Source organism: Oryzias latipes, chromosome 16 (genome assembly GCF_053564925.1).
Source record: "Oryzias latipes strain Hd-rR chromosome 16, Olatipes_Hd-rR_3.1".
Classification (NCBI taxonomy): Eukaryota; Metazoa; Chordata; class Actinopteri; order Beloniformes; family Adrianichthyidae; genus Oryzias; species Oryzias latipes.
Window position 1 is genome coordinate 22,853,260 of NC_136252.1, and position 23,278 is coordinate 22,876,537.

At 40.5% G+C, this 23,278-nt stretch overlaps 2 protein-coding genes and 1 long non-coding RNA gene across 9 annotated transcripts; 1 reads left to right on the top strand and 2 right to left on the bottom strand.

The window, feature by feature from the left end:
• Positions 1–9,492: 9,492 nt before the first annotated feature.
• Positions 9,493–16,137, bottom strand: u2af2a (U2 small nuclear RNA auxiliary factor 2a). Of its 7 annotated transcripts, none has more exons than XM_011485388.4 (12): positions 15,509–16,137; positions 14,550–14,691; positions 14,118–14,153; positions 13,794–13,897; positions 12,896–13,047; positions 12,688–12,804; positions 12,456–12,594; positions 12,242–12,321; positions 11,973–12,095; positions 11,813–11,899; positions 11,392–11,640; positions 9,493–11,307 (listed from the first exon to the last, which is right to left on the bottom strand). In XM_011485388.4, exons 1-12 carry the CDS (start codon positions 15,555–15,557, stop codon positions 11,173–11,175), a joined length of 1,413 nt encoding a protein of 470 aa, XP_011483690.1. In that variant the 5' UTR covers positions 15,558–16,137; the 3' UTR covers positions 9,493–11,172. The 7 variants fall into 7 exon arrangements, with proteins under 7 accessions (XP_011483690.1, XP_078788856.1, XP_011483689.1 ...); XM_078932730.1 differs by having other exon boundaries at positions 12,438–12,594; positions 15,509–16,129; XM_011485387.4 differs by having other exon boundaries at positions 12,242–12,330; positions 12,438–12,594; positions 15,509–16,129.
• A 2,050-nt stretch (positions 16,138–18,187) lies between these two features.
• LOC101165758 (coiled-coil domain-containing protein 106) lies at positions 18,188–21,724 on the bottom strand. Its single transcript, XM_011485389.4, has 8 exons — positions 21,497–21,724; positions 20,986–21,066; positions 20,798–20,896; positions 20,501–20,722; positions 20,354–20,410; positions 19,898–20,182; positions 19,664–19,831; positions 18,188–19,563 (listed from the first exon to the last, which is right to left on the bottom strand). The coding sequence occupies exons 2-8, from the start codon at positions 21,050–21,052 to the stop codon at positions 19,247–19,249; spliced, it is 1,215 nt and encodes a 404-aa protein (XP_011483691.1). The 5' UTR covers positions 21,053–21,066; positions 21,497–21,724; the 3' UTR covers positions 18,188–19,246.
• On the top strand, positions 21,663–23,155 carry LOC101166001 (uncharacterized). The gene is made up of 2 exons (XR_910263.4): positions 21,663–22,055; positions 22,632–23,155. It is a non-coding gene; the product is annotated as an uncharacterized LOC101166001 (long non-coding RNA).
• The last annotated feature ends 123 nt before the right edge of the window (positions 23,156–23,278 follow it).

A 23,278-nucleotide genomic window follows, 5' to 3' on the forward strand; every position in this document is an offset into this window, starting at 1 on the left:
CTTGTGTGTGTGTGTGAGTGTTATTCGCCCGCCCCCGAGTTTCCTTTCCCGCAGCCGCAACAGCAGTAGCAGCAGGCTGCTCATGCTGCATGTTTGATATTTTAAGTCAATGAGGAGAGGTGCTGCAGGGTGGTCTGCTTTCATGGTTAAAAACATGTCTGGTCGTGGGCGAGCGGGTCTATTTTGGACCGCCACCTGCTAATGACATTAAGTTAGGGTGAAGGAGGAGTTCATGTTTACATAAAAGAAGCTAGGACAGTGTTTTATAGCAATAGAGTGCAGGAAAAACTTAAAAACAGAGATTTGGATGGTGAAACAGACCAAAAAAACATATGTGGGCTAAAAATTGAATGCACTAGCTGAAATATAGTGCCTTAGAAAAGAAATCTAATCATTTTAGTGCATTTTTACTGATTTCATAACAAAATCCAAGAAAATTCAGAGCTTTTCCTGGAGTACTTTTATGCTTGGCGGTTCCACAATTTAGATTTCATATGGCAGAGTGAAAGAGAGTCCAACACCAGCAGCCAGAGAGACAGGAGGCTCAAGGGACTGGGAGAGGGTGAATACGGACCCCCCCACCCCCACCCCCCCACCAACAGGACACAATTGGAGTATAGGGATCATGGGTATGAGAGGAATGCAGAGAACTGCACCTCTAAAACACAGCAAAAGCATTCAGCTTCTCTGTAATCACAACATGATGTGATGGATGAGAGGAACTAACGGTCAGACGCTGATCTACAGTAAACCCATGTGAGCAGCTGTGTCCTGTCTCCCTTTCGTGCAGTGCTGATTCATGCTCGAACACTCTAAAATGACTCACATGTGTGCTCATGTGTGCGTTCATGTGCACACTTGTGCACATTACTGCACAGCTGCATCCATTTCTTACATTGCTGTTGCTAGGCAATCCAGAATATTTGCTTGATTAAAGATGAACCTCGTTTCCCCTCCGAAGCAGCAAATGCAGCTGATTGCTGAAGTTCAAAGTCTAACCACTAATATGTCAAATTATTACACACAGAATTTTGTTCGCATTATTCTGATGATGCACACACTCAAATTTATCAGAAAATCCCCCTTATTTCTAGGGCAAATGCAGTTTATATTCACTTAGATTTGCCTGAAATTGCACAAAATGAAACTTTCACAGCTGTGCTTCTATTCGGATAAAAATAAACTGCATCCACTGCCGCCTGGTGCTGATTTTCAATTAGGACTGAAAACAACTTCATCACAGAGAATATTTTAAGAAATGGAGGTGAAACCTCTTTTCCAAGCGGCACATTTGAGAGAGTTGTACTATAATGCTAAAACAATCAAGATGCCCTTCCACAGCTATTCAAACACAACCCACTCAGGTTATCACTGCCTGAGATTTTAACAGCTGCACACTGCACAGTCACACTCAGGAACATAAAAATAAAAAATTAAAACTTTGATTTGACATTATTGCTGTTCCTGCTAAAAATGACAAAAATTTTCATGTATATTTTCATATATATATATATATATATATATATATATATATATATATATATATATATATATATATATATTCCTTGGGGTGTCATTCGGGCTCGAGAAATGCAACCGGATGGTGACAAAGACAGGCAAGGTAGTCCACACAGGAGGGGTCTCAGTCCCAGAAGGAACAATAGCAGACATTGAGGACAGTTACAAGTACCTTGGAATTCCGCAGGCAAATGGCAACCTGGAGCAGGCAACAAGGAAAGCTGCAACAGCTAAATACCTCCAACGAGTAAGGCAAGTCCTGAGAAGCCAGCTCAATGGCAAAAATAAGACCCGGGCAATAAACAGCTACGCACTGCCAGTCATCAGATACCCTGCAGGAATAATAAGATGGCCAAAAGAAGAGATTATGATGTAATTAAATGCGGTTTATTAAACATTCGATCCATTTCCTCCAAGTCCCTCTTAGTCAATGAGTTAATCATTGATAACAACCTTAGTCTTTTAGCCTTAACAGAAACTTGGCTCCATCAGGATGACTATGTTAGATTGAATGAAGCAACCCCCCCCCCCCACTTATGCTAACTATCAGAAATCTAGGATTTCAGGGAAAGGAGGTGGTTTGGCAGTAATATCACAGTCTAGCTTACTTCTCAGCCCTAAAGTTAAAAATGCTTATAATTCATTTGAAAACATCATATTGTCTTTAAGTCACCCAAACAGGAAAACTCCAAAACCTGTTTTACTCATAATTATTTATCGCCCCCCCCCCCCCGGCCCATATTCAGAATTTTTAACTGAGTTTTCCGACTTCCTATCGACTATTGTCTTAGATTCTGATCAAACTATAATATTAGGGGATTTTAATATTCACGTTGATGACCCCAGTGACTGCCTAGGAAAGGCTTTTGCAGCTTTATTAGATGATGTTGGTTTCACCCAAAGTGTGAATGAACCCACTCACTGTCATAAGCACACCCTGGATCTTGTTCTAACCCATGGTATAGAGATCAGCCAGCTGAGTGTCCTTCCTCTTAACCCCATCATTTCTGATCACTTTATGATTACCTTCCAGCTTACACTGGAACATCCTTCTGCACCAGTGAATAAGAAACAGCTTAGAAGAACCTTAACTGACCGTTCTGTGTCTGAGTTTAAACACACAGTTCAGCCAGTACTTAGTGATATTCTGAGAAAATACTCTGAGACCAGCTCCCATAGTATCAGTCCTAGTATAAATGACCACTTTGTTAATGATGCCTTACAAGCCCTCAGGAGTACACTCGATGTTGTTGCCCCCTTGAAACCTAAGTTCGTCAGACAAAACCGAGTAGCACCGTGGTTTAACGCTGAAACTCGTTCTCTTAAACAAGAAACCCGTAAGTTGGAAAGAGAATGGCGCCGCTCCGGTTCAGAGCAGTCTCTGGATATCTGGAAACATAGCCTATTAAATTATAAAAAAGCTCTGCGTAGAGCTAGAAGCCAGTACTATTCAACCTTAATATCAGAGAATGGAAATAATCCAAGATTTCTTTTTAGCACTATAGCTAAATTAACTCGCAGTCAGAGCTCAGTAGAACCACATGTTCCTGTTTCTCTCAGCTCTGATGATTTTCTTACATTTTTCGACAGTAAAATCTCAAATATTAGACATAAGTTAAATCAAGTTATTCCTACTATCAGCCCAGAACAGGCTGAAGCGGTAGAAATGGAGGCATCCATAGAAACCTCTGTAACATTAGACTGCTTCACTGCTGTGGATCAAGCGGAAATAACATCAATTATTACGTCCTCCAAATCCTCAACGTGTCTGTTAGACCCAATTCCCACTAGACTTTTTAAAGAAACCTTTCCCCTTATTAATGATCCCATATTAACAATGATAAATGCCTCTCTGGAAACGGGTTACGTGCCACAGTCTTTTAAATATGCAGTTGTTAAACCTCTTCTGAAAAAGCCCAGTTTGGATCCTAGGATCTTGGCCAACTATAGACCGATATCAAACCTGCCCTTTATTTCTAAAATCCTAGAAAGAGTTGTAGTTAAGCAGCTTTACTGCCACCTACAGGACAACAGCCACTTTGAAGACTTTCAGTCGGGGTTTAGACCTCACCACAGTACGGAAACTGCACTAGTTAGAGTCTCTAATGACTTGTTATTGGCCTCAGAAAAGGGACTACTTTCTATTCTGGTCCTGTTGGACCTCAGTGCAGCCTTTGACACTATCGACCACGGTATTTTACTCCATAGATTAGAGCAGGACATAGGGATCAGAGGATCTGCTCTCCAGTGGTTTAAATCCTATCTGTCTGATAGGTATCAGTTCGTTAATATAAATGGCCATTCCTCTCAGTGCACTCGAGTCAACTATGGAGTCCCGCAGGGCTCAGTCTTGGGACCCATCCTGTTTACGCTTTATATGCTACCCCTAGGAAACATAATCAGGAAACACAGCATTAATTTTCATTGTTATGCCGACGATACGCAGTTGTATTTATCCATGAAGCCTGACCAGAATGACCAGATAGAGAAACTGAACGCCTGCATCAGAGACATCAAGACCTGGATGACAATTAATTACCTCCTCTTGAACCCAGAAAAAACTGAGGTCATTATACTTGGTCCTAAAAACCTCAGAGATACTCTGTCTGCTCAGATAGTCTCCCTGGATGGCATAAGTATAGCCCCCAATTCCACAGTTAGAAACCTTGGGGTTTTACTTGACCAGGATTTATCATTTAAGGCTCACACATCTCAGGCGTGCAGAACTGCCTTTTTTCACCTGCGGAATATTGCTAAGATCAGAAATATACTTTCTAAGAGTGATGCTGAAAAACTCATCCATGCATTTGTTACGTCGAGGCTGGATTACTGTAACTCCTTGTTAGCAGCATGTCCTAAGAGTTCCTTAAGAAGTCTCCAGCTTGTTCAGAACGCAGCAGCTAGATTGTTAGCTGGAACCAGCGGAAGAGATCACATCACTCCTGTGTTAGTTTCGCTCCATTGGCTCCCAGTTGATTCCAGAATCAAGTTCAAGATCCTCCTGTTAACCTATAAGGCCTTACATGGAATGGCCCCGTCCTATATTAAGGACCTCATAGTCCCTTACCATCCAATGAGAACACTTCGCTCGCAAAATGCAGGACTGCTTGTGGTTCCTAGAATTAGTCAAAGTACGGTTGGAGGTAGAGCGTTTAGTCACCAAGCCCCTGTCTTATGGAATAAACTCCCAGCTCATGTAAGAGAGGCCGACTCAGTTTCTACATTCAAAGTTAGACTGAAAACATTCCTCTTTGGACAGGCTTATTGTCAGACTAGTTAGTATTCAGAGATTATTTAACTTAATGTTAATTTGTTTAAATTAAACTTAATAATAACTATTTCTTTTAAAAGGCTGCTAGAAGTTGAAGCTGGGGTAACTATGGTGCACTGGGGTTCTGTCCTCTTTCCTTTTTTTACTTCTACCCTTCCTCTCCTCTATTCTTGATCATAATTTATCATTTAGTTCTCCATGCCTCTGTTTGGTGCAGTGCGATTCATGTATTGTCCCTCTTTTCCTCTCCCCTCCTGGGGAGTGGGAGTGCTTCCAGACTCCAGTTGGCTCATCCGTGCTCATGTTCCTGACCGTTTACCTCGCCTTTGCTCCTGCTCCTACACCTGGCTGTGGATCCTGCCTCTGGCTCATCTCTGGCTCGTCTCTGCTCTGTACCTGACCGAGTACCTCGCCTCTGCTCCTGCTCCTACACCTGGCTGTGGTTCCTGTCTCCGGCTCGACTCGCGCCTTTGACTGTCCCCACAACCACGGCTGGATGAAGCTCGTCTGCTGGACTTTTATATATGTAGTTGTAGATTTAGATAAGTTAATTCTTCTCTAAGATTTCTGGTAAATCGCCTGTCCGTCCTGGGGGAGGATCCCTCCTTCATGTGGGCACCCCTGAGGTTTCTTTGTTTTTTCCAGAATCCGGTTTTTTTGGGAGTTTTTCCCTTACCGCGAAGGGGGGTCTAAGGGCAGGGATGCCAGTATAGCTTAGTCAGTTTGTTAGTTCATTTTAGTATTTTTCTATTGAACTCTTTGTATTCGTGATCCTTTTGATTTCATGTTTTACTTCGAAGCCCATCGAGACGACTGTTGTTGTGATTTTGGGCTATACAAATAAAATTGAATTGAATTGAAATGAAAAATTGAAAGAGATACAGACCATGGATGTTAAAACACGAAAGCTCCTCACCATGCATGGAGGGTTCCATCCCAAATCCAGCACCCTGAGACTGTATGCTGGCCGCAAGGAAGGAGGCAGAGGATTAGTGAGCGTAGAAGCCACTACCCAGGATGAAACATCCAAGATGCATGAGTACATCAAGCTCAAGACCCCAACTGACAGTGTGCTCAGTGAATGTCTCAGGCAATGGAGAGCAGAGGATACAGTGCTGTAGGACAGATCCTCATGGGAGGACAAACCCCTGCATGGGATGTACCACCGGACCATAACTGAAGTGGCTGATATCAAGAAGTCCTACCAATGGCTAGAAAGGGCTGGCCTACAGGACAGTACTGAAGCGCTCATCCTGGCAGCTCAGGAACAAGCCCTGAGCACCAGAGCGATAGAGGCTCAGATCTACCACACCAGACAAGACCCAAGGTGTAGGCTGTGCAAAGAGGCCCCTGAAACAATCCAGCACATAACTGCAGGGTGTAAGATGCTAGCAGGGAAAGCATACATGGAGCACCACAATCAAGTGGCTGGAATAATATACAGGAACATGTGTGCAGAATATGAACTGGAAACCCCAAGGTCAAAATGGGAAACACCTCCGAAGGTGGTAGAGAATGAGAGGGCAAAGATTCTGTGGGACTTCCAGATCCAGACTGATAGGATGGTAATGGCGAACCAACCAGACATTGTAGTGGTGGATAAAGAACAGAGGAAAGCCGTTGTGGTGGATGTGGCAGTACCAAGCGATGGGAACATCAGGAAGAAGGAACATGAGAAACTGGAGAAATACCAGGGACTCAGAGAAGAACTGGAGAAAGCATGGAAAGTGAAGGTGACAGTGGTGCCTGTGGTAATTGGAGCACTCGGGGCAGTAACCCCCAAGCTGGAGGAGTGGCTACAACAGATACCTGGAAAGACCTCAGACCTCTCAGTCCAGAAAAGGACAGTGCTAAGAACAGCTAAGATACTGCAGGACCCTCAAGCTCCCAGGCCTCTGGTAGAGGACCCGAGCTTGGAGGAGAAACGACCTGTGGAGGGTGAGAGGGGCGGGTTTTTTTTTTTAATATACCGGTGTGTGTGTGTATATATATGTATATATATTTATTTTTATATTACACAAAAAAATGTAATCTTCACTTCGTCTAAATATAAAATGTAATAATGGAAGAATTTTAGCGACACTGGTTAAATAAATTTTTGTTTTTTATTGTGTCTTTAATTTTTTTTAGAAGTCAGTTCTGGAGGTCTAAACAGTAAAATCAGAAAATTGAAAAGAAGCCGTTCCCACATTTGGAGGCTGTCCTTGTTAGTGTGCAAACAATTCTTTTTAAATACTTCCTTGTTACTCAGTATGACTTATAGTTTGACTTCATAAAGGACCCCTGGTGGGTTTATTATTCTTTCAACTACACAAAAACACCATGTTTAAAGACCCATTTTGATCAAAAATCATGTTTTGGCTTTTGGGGAAACTTTTCTGACAAATAGAAAGAAAATTACGCTTAAAATTGCATTTCTAAACAATTTTTTATTCAAATCATTAAACAGGAGCAGATAAAGAAATAAATACTACGAATGAACTCCTGTCGCTCTGCAGAAACTATGTTCTAGAAAACCACTTTTTTTTTTTTACTTTGGCTAAAAACAGCTAATCATAACCCAAAGACCACTGGGAACATTTTAAAATAGACCAAAAGATGACCGGAGTGGGATTTTAATGTACATTGGATGTAAAAAGAAACTCATTTATCTAACCTATAAAAAATCTATGACTGTCAAGATTGTGCAGAAACATCAGCACAGCCTAAAGACTTCACAATCTGATGGGTTCTTAGTATCATTATTAACATTTTCATAAGTGTTGCACATTGCAAATATTTCAGAATCTTCATGCAAATATGCCAGTAAGCCATGAGATGGTGACAGTGAGGCCATGTGTTATGTAAGGACCTGAGTCTGAAGCTGTTCAAAGGCATGCTGGGTTTTGCGCATCACGACATGTTCTGTGATTAAAACCACGCAGCCATCATCAATATGGCATCCTTTTGTTCTAAAAATATGTTATTGTTCATTGGAATTTTATGCTCTTTTAATGTTTCGGCCCCTGTGTGCGTTAAATAATAGCACAATGTGTGCATAAATCCTGCATCCATCCTGCTCTGGTCTTGCACTCCCACTGCTGCAGTGTTCTATCTTTCTGAATGAAGATCAATGGGGAGGCTCTGCTCTGAATGCCAATGATCATCAGTGCATTCTCACATTCACCACTAGAGGGAGACAAGCGGCAAGCAACGCTTATGCAGTATCAGGCAGTGAGGGAGGGAGGTGGAGGTGTTCGTGGTGCTGGGGAGGGGGCAGAATGTAATAACATATAATAACCCTCATGATAGGCGACCACATTGTGCTGATCTTTACCATCCGGTATTTTATGTTTGCTCTGGGGACTCTGATGCCACAGTTTCAGCTATGACAATTTGTCCTCGGGGAATGCAGAAAGTGCTGCATCGCCAGCCTTCAACGCATTGAATGACTCAAGGCAGTTTCCATGACAAGCCGATAAATAAGTTGTTTTGTTGGAAGAGGCTCAAAGGCTAGTAGCGAGAGGAGAAAAAAGATGACGTCCATCCAAAAATCCCATTAAATAGGATTCAAACTGTTGACATATGAATTTTTCAAATGAAAAGGAAAAATAAGAACATATCAGAGGTGGTTCTATAGCTTGAAAGGGGAAAGTGTATTTTTAATTTAATGTATTTCGCTTCTGTTCCCGTTCATCCATCATCAGAACCCCTTGCATATGGAGTAGGGTCAGGGGGATTGATGGCGCTTATTTCTGCTCGTGAAGGGTGAAGGGCAAGGTAGGTTCCTGTTTCGTTCCAGGTTTAAATTTGAAATTCAATTAGAAATATAGATCAAATTCAGAGATTTGGAATTACAATAAATTATAGAGTAACTGTATAACAACAATGTAATAATTAATGACAAAATAGCTGAATGAAAAACACCCAATTCGATTTTTGATTTTGTTTTGTTACAAATGGAAAGCAGTGGATTGTACCACAGAGCATTACTGAGACAAGTTCAGACAGTTTCTCAACACCACTGACCTGTTGGACTTCAATTAAAGTGGCCAATGATTCTTTGAGGATTTAGCCCCATTCCCGCTTGGTTTTTGTCACAATCCACAGCCTTTTATTTGTCTAAATAGAAAACCGCCGTTGACGTTCCTGAGACTCACACGTTTCACTGATTTAGTTTAAATAGGAAACAATACATGATAGGAACACTAATAAACACTAAAACACCTAAATTCATATTTTCGTTCTAGTGTTTTGTTTGACGCCATTTGTAAATTCTAAATATTTACTGATATTAATTTGCTTTTAAAAATGTGTATATTTCCAATGTAGTTTAATAAATACTGCAGCTATAGTCACATCATACCTGCAGTTTGTAAAATAGCTCCACCACCTGGACATTATCAGTCACTGCAGCGTTTTATAAAGAAACTGACAAATCCCATCTACCCCTTGTGCTATCCTAGGCACTTTAACATTGGGAGTTGGGTCATCTAGACCCACTAGACAGTGCGCTGAACCTTTTTTCTTCAATTTGTGATCTTCACTGGTGTCCATGGATTACATGAAATCCTCTCCATCTTTATCCACCTTTGTCATGTAGGTAGGGAGAACACGTCAATGTAAGGATCGGGTCATCTGGACCCCATAGGATTAAACAAATCTACAACGGTCGCAGGTTGGTGAGTGCATAAAGAGGAAAAAAAAAAGGAAATACAGCAACATGTAAATTCAGTTTTTAATCAACATTTGGAAACATATTGGACAAATGAACGACTTGCTTTTGCCTTAAACTAAATGTGGCTTTTCGGTTAAATCATTTCAGAAATCACATTTTAATTTTTTCCCCACTGAAATAAAAACGTTTTTTTTTAAAGACAGACACAGAAAGAGCAGAATTTCAGAGAGCAAAGTAACATCTCAAATGGGTTATAACTGACAGCGTAATGACTAAAGTTTCAAATAAGAAGCTTACTGTCGTCACGAGCCCATTCAATGTGAAGGTGTGGTCCTCAGATTTAAAGGAAGATGATAAGGGAGATGGGAGACATGCAGGCTATAGTCTACAGCTTAATCCTGCTGACAGAAGACATCCTAGATTTACTTGTAGATCAACTTTCAACACCAATGAAAGCAATAGTAAATTTGTAAAATACCTCCAGCTAAATTTGAGCCGTTTATTTTCTTTTTTTTTTATCATAAAAGACCGGTTTTTAAAAGTAACTCCTCTGTGTTGGCATAAAAAAAAAACTGCAAAACAACATGAGACGTGGATGTTAGTTACGTGTTTATTGGTCTTGTCAAAGAAGTGAGGCGTTGCACACACACAAACACACACTGAAAATAAAGACTGAACTTACAGACCGCGAGTGGAAAAAAGGGGGCAAGCCAAATTTCCTTCACAGGCGAATCAACATGAAGGTTAAGGCTCGCTGGTGAGGAGATTTCTCCCCACCATTATCGATTCTACTTTCTCCAATGTTTTTCGTGTTTGTACTGGGTCCTGGATGAGACTTTGACCTGTTAAGGAGGTGTTCAGAAATGAACTGGATGGGTAAATTTAAAGCTAAGGAGGAAAAATAATGTACTTAAGCTTATTGGACACATGATATCACAGCTCACATCAGTGAAGAAGCGACGCACAGTATTTGAAAAATGACACCATTCAGAACAGGTCCAGGCAAACGACAACCGTCCTGGAGGGGGCAGCGTAAAAGATGAAAGCATAAAAAGAAGGAAATAGTCTAAAACAGAAAAGCCTCTCTGACAAAAACTGTCAAATGATGAGCAAACTGAGGATGGCGTTACGGCCACGGTGCATCTACATTAGGCGGTCGAATGAAAATCCTCTTCCTCTTCATCTCCCCTACATCTTCCTTTCAGAAACACACACTTCTGTTTTTTAGGTTTTGTTCCACATCCTTCTTGGCCTGAATCATCCAGTACTTTTTCTACAGCAGCTCCCTAACGTTCTTAAAACAGGCTACCTCCATTTAAATACAAACCCTAAAGAGTTGCCCCCCACCCCCCACCCTCAATGACATCCTTGTCTCAAAGTATAAAAAAGAAAAAAAATCAGCTCCCTCCTGGCCAAAGTAATACACACGTTTCTGAGAAATCTTCCCTCCCCACCCGGTTACATGACTACCATCCGGATCTATGCATTTCATTTAAACTGGAACCTCCTCCTCCAGATCAAACATTTTACTGCTGGACACATCCCATAGATCTCAAATAATAATCCGGATATTACCAAAGCCGTTTTTCAAAGGGATGAATAATCCAAGATCTACAAGAAATGTTGTTCCAACAAATCAATTTCAGGGCTGCTTTCGAAACGGGTAATACACATGACGTCCCCTTACCTCCCTCCCCACCCCCTGCTCCTCTTCTCAATGCCTTCTCTACCAGAAGTCCCGGCGGTGATAAGCATCTGGATCGCAGTATTTGGTCACCACCACCCTATTGGCAAACTTCCTCCCTGTGAGCCCCTGCATGGCCTTTTGGGCGTCGAAAACCGACGTGAATTCCACAAAGATCTGTCAAAACAATAGAAACAAAAGAAATGTGAAGATGGGGGCACACGACTGTTTCAAAGATGTTTCTTTTGAGCGACTGCTTACCTTGCCGGTTCCAGGAACTTCCAGGCCGTCCACAGGACGGGGGATCTCAATGCTCTTCACCTGGCCATACTTGCCACACTCCTCCCTCACGTCTTCCACGATCTCCTCATACTCCTCATCGTCCAGGAGCTCTTCAGGGGCCACCATGTTCATCAGACATAGCACCTCAGTGGGGAGGCCCCCCATCTGAGTCACGGAGCTGTTCAGACCTGGTACCTGCAGCGTCACTGGGGTCTGGTTTATACTTGTCTGAAATACGAAGCAAAGGTTTACGTGAAATGTTGGATTTAATTTAAAACAAAGAAAACGCTGAAATATATTTGATGTTCATTCAGGTAACACGTTAAAAAAATATTAAAATAAGCAGTAAAAAACTGTTAAAGTTAAAAAAATCTGCTCGGCAGAGCAGCTGGATCCTCACCAGAGTAGCGTTCTTGGATCCCACACTGGCTCTCTGCACCAGCAGCTTCTTGTCTCCAAGCTGCATGCCATTCAGGCCAGCAATAGCCTACAACAACATCAGAGCTTAAGCGGGCAATTCAGAGCAAGCGAGGGGACAATTTTCTGTGGAGACTTTCTACCTGGTCATTCAAGTTGACGTCAACGTATTCGCAAAAAGCGTATCCTTTGGAGAGGCCTGTGGCGCTGTCTTTTACCAGATTGAAGGCCTTCAGAGGCCCGAATGATGTCAACAGCTCCTTCACCTAAAACACAATACACCAACATTTTAGACAAACTATTTACTTTTACATTACAGCTAAGAAAAGCAACAATCCTTCTATTAATACCATTATTTTTTTAAAAAAAACTAGTGTAAGAACTGTTTCTTCCAAAAATGAGACACACCGACCTGGTCATCATTCAGGTAGTTGGGCAAACCCCCAATGAAGAGCTTATGAGCCGAGTCTGGTACCACAGTCGACACCACACCTAGACGATCCATAATAGCAAAAACAAGGGCAATCAAAATTCACAAAAAGTAAACTCTCAAGGAGTAACTTTGTGATAATTTTGAAATTTTGCCACAAAAATTTAGAGTTAAAAACCATTAATTGTCTGTGTACCAGGCACATAGACACTGGGGTTCTCGCTCATGCCAGGCAAGGGCTGGTAATCGTGTGGACGACGGATTTTCAGACTCTGGCCTTGAAAGATGATGCCATCAAAGGCCATTGCCTGTGTAGTTTCATCAACTGAACGAAACTGCAAAGAAACCAACGTCAATGAGATACGCAAGCGTGCAATTAAAAGAGTGTGTAGAGGCATAGTTGAAAGTATCAAGGGCTCATTTCTAACCTCAAGAAAGGCAAAATTCTTATCCTGGTTGATCTGTACTGCAAGAACAGGGTTGCCAGGGGCTTGGGTGAGACCACCCAAGCGCATTTGAGCATTGAAGAAATCCATCATGGACTCCTAAACAGAGAGAGATAAGATTTAAACACTCATTTTTGGTTTGAATGTGAATTTAGTTTGGAAACATTCCGCTATTTTTTCCATGGCTTACCTCTGTGATACCAAAGGGGATGTTACCCACATAAAGCCGGCGGGCCTGCCGGGTCATCTGGCTCCCCACTACAGGCACAGGAGTGGGAGTAACAGCCAGTCCATCTGGAGTCATGGTTGGCAGGAGAGCTGTGGCTGGAATCTGGCCTGCGGCTGCACAGAGATGACACACTTTAAGGCCCGTACACACCGGGACGAATATTCGCCAGGCGTTATTCGCCAGCGTTTTTCGCCACGTTTTTTGTGTTCACACCCAGGCGATTTTCGCTGACGATGAGTGGAGTGAACATGCAATTTCATTCCCTGACATTAGATGGCGCTTAATGTAAAACAGAAATACTCCTGTACACAAGGTGGCGCTGCGCAACTTTACGCTTCTTAAAGTCGCTTTTCACTCAGAAGAAGAGAGCAAGTATTTACACGCTTGTCAGAATCAAACAAAGAAAACATGAATATTTCAAGCACCAGTAGCTCCAACTGGTGCTTGGTTCGGGGATATTTTAGAATGTCCGTCATTATTGCTTCGCGGCTGTGTAGACGCTACTTGGCGTCTATCTTCTTCGCTGGTATGTGTGCTCAGCAAGGCAGTTTTGTGTTTGAGCGCCCCCAAGTTGTGTTTTACTGTAACTTCAGAAGCTCCAGACACGTGAGCAAAAGTGCCATTCTCATTGGTCGAGTAGATTTCGACGCGACGCGTCGCGTCGAAAAAAAAACGAACCCGAGGCGTTTTTTTTTTTACGCTTTAACGCGTGCACGTTTTTTCGTGCCCTTTGTTTAGTCACGAGGCGTTAAACGTCGGCGAAAATCGCCGGCGAAATTCGTCCCGGTGTGAACAGGCCTTTAGCATGTTATGTGTACACATTTGTGAATTAAATACACTGGAAACAGATAAGAGTTACCTTGCATGGCTTTGTACTGCATGGGAGTGATATGCTCAAAACCAGGAGGAGGAACATCCCAATACTTCTTGATCTTCTTCTTCTTTTCACGATGGGGAGATCGGCTGTAAGAGGGAAGAAAAAAAAATAAACATTAGGAGAAAATGAACTTTTTTTTAAAGAAGGTTGCATCGATTTCAACATAGTAAAAGTGACAAAAAAGACAGAAAAATGGACAATACCCAAAAACAAATTACTTGAACATGTGTAAATTGTCTTTAAAGTGATAGGAGTGTCAATGTACAGTTTCTGCAACTGCCAGCTTTGTGTTAAGTTTTCTGTTACCTTGCAGTATTTTCTTGAGGGTAGGCGGGTGGCGAGCTGAAATGACAAATTGGAGGAAGAGATTTAGATTTCTTATATGAATCAAACAAACTTTTTGAGTTATGATTCATAAATAAAATAAAAAACACTGCATTTCCAGTCACACTTGAATATCAATGCACTTCAAAACAAACAAGTGAGAATTCTCTTCTAATTTCAAAAGAAGTAGGGAAAAAAAAACGAATAAATCAAATGAAATCAAAAGCTCATCAGAACAAACATACATAACTGGTGCATTTGTGTGAACAATGTAATGATGCATGTAGACTGCAGACATTACAATAAAGTTAATAAAGAGACTTAACGTTGCCATGTTATTGCTGGACAGTTGATAAGAGATTTTACACATAACAGCTTGTTTTTAAACAGGAGGATTGGTGTAGATGTACTGACTTGCGCCGGTGTCTCCGCTCCTTACTGTCCCCACGGCGGTCCCTGCTGCGTCTTTCCCCGCCATCCCTGCTCCTCTTCTTCCTCTCTCTGCTGCGGCTGCGGGATGAAGAACGACGATGGTGCCGGTTTTCTTTGTCCCTTTCTGTGGCAAAAGAGCGGTGCTCAGTAACTATGAAGTATAAAAGTATAAAGTGTTTTTCATTAAAACAAAAATCTTCTTAAAAAACATAACCCCAGAAATATTGTTCATAAAAGCAAATTAAAGCGAGCTGAATTTAGACATGTTCTCGATGTTTAATTTTAATTTTCATAAATGGTCTTACAGGTATGAACACAAAGTGAAAAGATAAATCAAGTAGTAATCAAGTAGAAGGAAAATGTGCATAAATGAGGTTATTTCTCTTAAAAGTACATTTTTATGTTAATCATGCTACAAGACGATGCATCTGCAGATAGGTGGGAAAAAAAGGAAGATAAAAGAGGAGAGTACAGGAAACCAGCTATATTAAAGAAGCAAGAATTTGTATCAGTAGCATAAACACAATATGAAACTGAAAGGACTATTGCAAAAACTGCAGTAGAGAATGTATAAAGATAAACAGTTGAACTTGTAAAAAGGAACTATCGAGCACGAGCGGCTGAATGATAATTCAATGACAGAAAGCACCGCTTAAATATTATTACACGCCACATGAATCGGACATGCCATAATAATACCACGATGGAGTTCAAGATAATACAAAATTGAAAACATTTTAATGTTAATAGCATTATACAACAGTACCGAAAGCCAGATTACAGGAAAACATCGATAAACTTGTAAAGCTGCGTTGTACATTTAGAGGCTATTTGATCATAGGCCAGTTAAACAGACACGTCCGCGACGTGCTAACCATAGAGATAAAAATGACATGTACCTCTTTTGCAATCATTGTTAATTGTGTAACTAGTCCATTTACCTTGATGGTTCTCAGACAGTTGTCTTTCAAATTCGTCGAAATCCGACATCTCTGGATAGAAACCTACTACGCTTTCGAAGACTGCGTTGTTCGGTTGGCGGAGGCTAGCTTAAGCTAGCAAGAAAGTGAGCACTTTGAGATTCAAGCGCTTCAATGATAGCGCTTCGGAAAGTTAACCTCGGTTAGCAAAAACACGGCTCAAAAACAAACCTATCAAACGATAGGTGGTATCACACACATTAGTGACGTGGTATTTGCTCAAATGTAACACATACAAATACGGAAAAAGGAAAAACGTGCTCGCTTAAGTTAGCCCGCTAACGCCAGCTAACTAGCTTGTAGCAAAGTCCAGAAGAAAGGCCTGCTGCTCCACACCGCCGAGGAGGCTCAGCTGCTAGCTAGGCTACGAAATCCGAATAAATGAGACTATTTTCGAAGCCCAAAGCGAATCCAGCTTAGTCACAGGCCCACAATATGTGTTTATGTGACGCAATAATCCAAATCTTTACGCCTTCTGCTGTTTTAAGTCTACAAAAACAGCAAAGATTTTGTTGTGCCCGCTTTTTTGCTCCGACTCCCAGATACCCCGTGACATCGGAAGTTGATGAACGCTGCGTTTCCGGTAGAAGAACGTCGTGTGGTTCTGGCTTGTGTTTGGAGCTGCATGGAGACAATTCTGTGATTGAATTCTGATTAAAACAACAGAACACCTGCATGTGACTTTCTCTGTAATGGTTATTGGGAGAATATTTCTAAATGTATGAACTTAAAAACGACGTGTTTCAGTTAAAAATACATGTTAATATAGTTAAATATCCAAAACTTACTGTAGATTTTAAATGTTATGCTTAAAGCTTTTGTGTTTCAATCAACGGTCATTTACACAATTTAATTAAACAACTACAAACTGGATTTTAGTGATAGATCCTTAAGAAAGATCAACACAAAACTCAGCCCTAAGCACTGCGGATAGATTCAGAAGAATTGTCAGCATCCTGCTGTATACTTTGAATGATTTACGGTTCATCAAGCAATAGCCCATTTTTTACACACAGACAGGCAGGACAGATCATGTTTAGATGAGCTCTATCAGGCCCTGTTATGCAAAATATTAATTTCTTAGAGTTCGTCTTTCTAGTAGGGATGTAACGATTCATGGTGTTTATTCATATCATAATTCATGTTTGCTGATATGATTCATAGTTAATATTGGTTCATTTTGAATGATCTGAGTTGATCCGATTCACTGGCCTAAACTCGATCGAGGACATCTTTAGCCAAAAATTCAACCAGTGATACTTAGAGATAAACACCTGGAGACTGAACGGTGCAGGTGAAGTTTTCCAGATTCCTTCTATTTCTTGCAAGATAATCAAGTGTAAAAACAAACAAACAAGTAAACAAGAATTAATGGAAAATCCATTCACATTTTATTTTCATAAAGTTCATCCCACTAATGTTTTTCCACATCAAAATAATCCAAAGGGAACATTTTTAGAACATTCTGCCACGCTGTATGGTCACATGTCTTTGCATAATTCAAAGTGTTTCGTCACATTGAACTGTAATGATGGATTGATCATTTTTTGCTGCCATCCTGTGTGAGTGTTGTCTGCTGTGATGGCAGTTGGTCGTTTTGGCGTTATAGTAAATTAAACGTATTCACTCCTTTACCAACAACATTTCATAAATGTCAAATAATAAGCTGTCAGTGCTTTGCAATTCCTATTTTGTTGTCTTTTTACATACAGGTGACGATGTGTCTATTGCCAACTTCTCATCAAAAAATATCAGCAGTAGCTCCCTCCAAGGCAAACACCTAAACTTCATTATTGAAGGAAACGCAAGGAAAACAACTTTTCTGCCTTTTTTTTTTGTTGTGAACGGCGTGCTGCCGCCTGGTATCACTGTCTTATATGGGATGCAGAGTGACAGAAAATTCTGCACAAAGGACTGCAGTGTGCAGTTTGCACCCATATCTTCATCAGCAGACAGGACAGGGCTGTTTATTTTCTTGCATACCATTGTGTGTTTTGGGCTTTTTGTGACATTTACTTAGTTCTTGTCAGGTTCTGTTTTGACCTATTTTCTCCTGTCTGTAGCATCAGGTTCAGGCTGAAGATCCACAGCTGTCTTCAGTTGGCTTTTGAATGTTTAGTTTTTAGTTCTTTACTGTTGGGTCATCTGCTCTGCTCTGTCACATTTTAGAGTTTCCAATGGGTTTTTGTCACGATTTATTACATTTTCAAGTTTCTGCTATGGTTCATATTGGGTCATATACCACCATTTCCAGACGAAAATAACTTTGACTTTTGATCATACAATCACAAGCAGAAATGTGTAGAAGATTGTGGTGAGAGGAGACATGTCAGTTTAGAGACAGTGATTCTGCCAGGAGCCAGAGATGGAAGTAGCAAAGAGGAAATTGATGGGGTCAGGAATGAGTCCAGTAGATGAACAGCTAATGCTAGATGGTTTGGAGATAAATGCAAGGAAGCAGATTGAGATGGTTTGGACACATTCAATGATCATGTTGATAAAAGAATGCTAAGGTTAAAGCTACCAGAAGGGGTCCAGAGGAAGGCTTGTGGCTGTAGGAGGACAACCAAGTGGTTGATGTGAGTGAGGAAGATGCAGAGGACAGGGTTAGATGGTGAAGGACGATTCACTGAGGCCAAATTGACGAAGAAAAGCCAAAGTTTATTTTGTTTCCAGATATCTTAATACTGCTTATGTATATTCCATTCAATCTTCATAATACCATATGGTTTATTTTCTAATCACAAATTAAGGCAAGAACTGGATAGGCTGCAAAGCATGCATGTGTTGTGGAGCATCAGAAAGAAGAAATATGTTCTTTGTGAGTCAATTCCATCTGTTTTGCTGTTTTTCTAACTGTAAAGTTGTTTGTACGATGACAACAAATGTTCACAGCCAGCCAAAAGTCACACAAGTCTTACAAATACCTGAAACAGTAATAAATAGTGTCAATGCCGAGATTCACATTATACAAAATATGCAATTACCACAATGCAATGTATTTTAAGCATACAATGTGCCATCTATTGCAATCCAGTTTGTCAATGTACATAAATTACTGGGTATACCTAAAGTGGAACTAATGATCAATGTCGAAATTCTTTTACGTCCCAGCCAAAAAAATAAAAACAAAAGAAAAGTCTGTTGGTTGTCATATTACTTTAAAGAAAAATCCAGCCGTACAGTTTTGAGCCTGATGCCAGCTCAGACCAGGAAAACGGAGACTTACATGAATTTATTTGTCTCCAAGTGAGTGCATCAGAATAAAGTGCCCAGCATATTTTCTATGTAACAAATACATTCTTTTCAAACTGCATTTTTTTGTCTGCTCCTGATTCACAACAATCTAAATAAAGAAGTACTCAGAAATTCAATTTTAAGCTTCATTGTCTCAATATATGTCCTTCATCATTCAAAAAATTGCCACTAGAACATGTTATATTCAACAAAAACATAATTTTCCTCTGGGTGAGTCTTAAAGTTAAGACAAAATGGAGATGTAGAATGTCGTATGTTCAAGTCATTGCTTCTTTTTAACAGCAGGCATGTGTCAGTAGAGTGACGATGAACTTGATCAAACTTTTAGGTCATATTTTCCGTGTTTGGAAAGAACAGCATCACAGCAGCAGTTTATAATCACACGTGCACAGCAGCACACGTTTCTTACTGAGCTCTTCTTTACATCTGCCTTGCTTTTTTTCATTGTCTGAATCTGTAGGAAATGGGCAGAAGAAGGTTGTTCTTTTTTAAGGCTTGCACTCTGCTCAGTGTCTCTTCATCCAGAGCTATGTAGCAGCGCCTGGCATAGTCCAGCAGCTTCTCTTTGGATGGGTCAAACTCTCCAACCTCAGCCACTTTCTCTGGAGCAACTAGAAGCAGCTCAGCAATGGGGGTGGTAGAAGCCACTGTGTTGCGGTCAACTCCATGGATCTGGAAGGCTTTGGACATATTCTTGAGATGCTGGTACGTAAGGAGAATCTTCTTATAGCGAAACAGCACTCCAGCAACATCTTTCACTGAAGAAGAAAAATATATCTTTTAGCTTGCAACAGTTAAGACTTAAAACTGTAAACTCTTTGAGTCTTATTGCAGAATCTTTTTGATCCTTTCTTTTACCCCTCTGGCGTTCTCTTGGAACTCGGAAGATCTGTCGTATCTTCAGCTGATGCTGGCTGGGGTTTATTGTGTCTGACAAAACATCTTCCCCTGGTATTAATTCCTCTTCCTCCATGTAGCCGTCCGGTTCCAGGTATTCGTCTGACTCTCCAATAAACGAGAGGGAATCTGACAAGAGAAAATCCTTGTAAAACATCTAAAAAGACCAAGTTAATAGGTTTAATTTTGTATTACCTGGACCATTGTGTGCGTTTATGTCGTTCACAGACGATCGCGCAGCGCTGCCACTGGCTGTGGTACTGGCTGTGGTACTGGCTGTAGTACTGGCTGTAGTACTGGCTGTGGTACCGGAAGCACTGTGGCCTTGTAGAAGAGACTGCGATTGTGCAGAGTTGAATAACACATTCATGGAGGCCAGTTGAGTGCTTATTGGACTAGAAACATGGCTTTTGGAGGACAACATAGCAGCAGGACCTGACCTTCGAGGCATAAACTGACGTTGAGGGAAATGTGACGACTCTGTTTTTTGTTGTTCAATAGAGAAAAAAGGAAAAACTGTTATGTAGCGGAGAGTTTACAGGTTAAGATGTAACACATACACAAATATAGCAATCTATGTTACAGCTTTTTTTTTAAATAAATCAATATTGTGTAAGACTTTTTTCTTTTCTTTTTTTCTTTGTTTTTTACCACTGGGGCGATATCCCTCTCTTCTTAACTTCCAGTTAAATCGTCTAGATTCATAGCCTGTAGAGAGAGAACAAAAAATGGTAACATTAAATTTCCATGCAAGTTTCTTGTCAAAGCACTGATAGTCAGTCATGTCCCTCTCCTCACCATTACTATACTGGCTCCGGCACTGCTCTTGTCCCTGGCTCTTTGTAGAAAAGATGAAGCGGTCCAGCTGGCAACGCAGGAAGTCCCTCTCCTCCTCCAAATCTTCTATTCTTTTTTGCAGCCAAGAGTTTTTCTCCAGGGAGATCTGGAGTTGGGTTCGCAAGTTAGTTATCATCATGTATGAGTTGGTGGCTGGAGATGGACCAGGATTTGACGGTGACTCTAGGCACAAAAAGACAATACAATTAGGAAAGAGAAATCACGAGCGAAAAGTAATTTACAGTACTGATCTTTTACCATTAAAATTCTGATCACTCTGATTGAAAAATCCCTGCTGATCAAAGTTGTTTTCCTCATATGGAATAGCAATTTCAAAGGCGTCCTCATTTTTTGGAGCTGAGAAAAGAAAATAAGCATGTGATTACTTGCTGTGGGCAGTTTAAACACAGGAAAAGGCTTTTTACAGGGAGCAATCAGAAACGTACTCTGCAGGTGTGCTGAGCCTGCCTGGCTCTTGGATGTAGGGGCTGCATCACTTCCTCCGTCCTCCATTTAGCTCATAAAACCTGCAATCAATGTAAAAATACACGTCAAGAAAATCAAAGCGCATGACAAAGATGCACTTTAGCTGTGTTCATATATTCGATATTTTTATTTTATTCAAAATTAGAAAAGAAAAAAAAGGTAATGTTTTACATCAGGGATATCGAATTTTCAAAGAAACAAGACAGTTTTTTCCTATAAGTATTAACTGTTGAACTAGTTTAAAAAATACTCTGCATGATGATGATCATGCGTTACATGATGCTCACTAGCCTTGGATGACAAATTAGCCGTTAGCTTCTTCATGTCATGTTAGCATAACTATCACAATAACCACAAGTCTTATTAAAAATAAAAATAACAACAACAAAACCGACTCGGTTGTGTTTCATTGTGTCGTTATTAAAAATTCAAAACTATTACTGTATTTTTCAAAAATAAAATTGTACATACCACTTTAGGTTTGTAATAACCTAACCATGCACATGTAGTACGACGTTATTACACAGTCATAGCTCCATTTCACGCGCTCGCCAGCGAGCTAACAAGCTAACAATAACAATTACTGCCGTTTTATTTTTTCAACAATGTAATAAATGACGTAATTTCCTGCTCCCCAAAAAACAATTTTGATATGTGATAAATAAATTATGTTCGCACCTTAACAATTTGCGGAAGATTGAAATGTTGTTTTGTTCTCTATTTTTAGGACGTAAAAATATATGAAATATTTTGTATATTGTGTTTAGTTCTGTCAACATTTAAGTATTGAGACGAATTTTCTGAAGAAAAAAAAGCATCGGTTGTATTTAAACTTTTTCTTTTTCGTATTTAGATTGAATAAAGTTTTGGAGAGGAAAAAAAGGCTGCTGGAAAACAGTCAGACCGGTCAGACAGGTGTGACTGTGTCAGGTGTCTCTGTCCTCCTTTGCAACCAACCCGGAAAGGTTAGAAACGGACGGTTTCTACTCTGGCTTCGTCTCTAACTCTTTAATACGGATTCTAACTGAAGGTATATTTTTCATTTATCATAAATGTTTGAAAGTGTTCAATTTAAAAAAAAATCTAAGAGTCTTTTTAATGCCACAACTGTGTGACTACAATCTGGAATTCTTTTCAAATTTGTGAGCATAGCCATCTTTGATTCTTATTCTTTCCTGTTGATGACCCTTTTCTAACTTTATAATATATATATATTATTATGATAATGATTACACATGAACTGCTGATGGATTGAGTTTAAGCTCCTCCTTTGAGAATAACAAAGTTGATTTAAAGAGTATCCTGAGTAAATACGGCACAATTTGTTTGTCTTGCAGGCATTTTTATTAATTTCATTGCAGTTTTTTAAAATAGTATTTTTGTTTTTATGTGTGTCTTTTTGAGAGTATCTTAGTAATCAGTAGAAATCTCAATGGATTTGCTACTTTTTGTTTACATACAGTTCCCCGTGCTTCTATCTGTAAAGTTCAGTATGTCTATTGAAACCAAAAAGAATTTCTCAATCTGTAAATTGAGTAATCTATTTTTCCAGGGCTTGATGAATCACCACTGACTTAATTCACTGACTGGTTCCCTTCTCTTTCAGTACAATCATGGCACCCAGATATGAAGGCTTGTCCCAATGCAAGCTGGCGCTGGTGTTTGCCGTACTTATGGACCTGTTGGGTGTCTCCTCCCTGCTTGTGGGTATTTTTGTGCAACTAGAGATCAAAGGTCAAGACTTTGGGGACCTGCTGGTGTACTCCGGAGCTCTGTTGATACTCTTTTCCATGGCGGGCTGGGTCATTTGGTACAGCGGCAACATTGAGGGTCTGACCTCCAAAAAGGACCTTGGTTGGGGGATGAGCAGAGCCGTGGATAGTATAGCTCGGACCATGAGCCGGAGGTTGCCCAGAACACGCAGCAGCCCTTCGTAGGAGGTGGAAGGTATTGTAAGAGTTGACATGAAGGAGAAGAACTTAAGGAGCAAACAAGCTACCCCCCCCCCAAGCAAAAGTCAGCGAGGTTACAGCTCCCCGCCCCCGTAAATTAAGAAAGACAAAGAACACTGGTGGAATTTGCATGCCTTTCTTAAATTAACATTAAAAATGTAGATGAATATTCATGCAATCATTTGTTTTCATTTGTCCCTTGTCTCTGAAATACAGGAGTTATTTATATTTATGGTCATATATATTTATGAAACTGTGTGATTGACAGTAGCTGGGTGGCCTCAAGCAAACTTGACTGAGC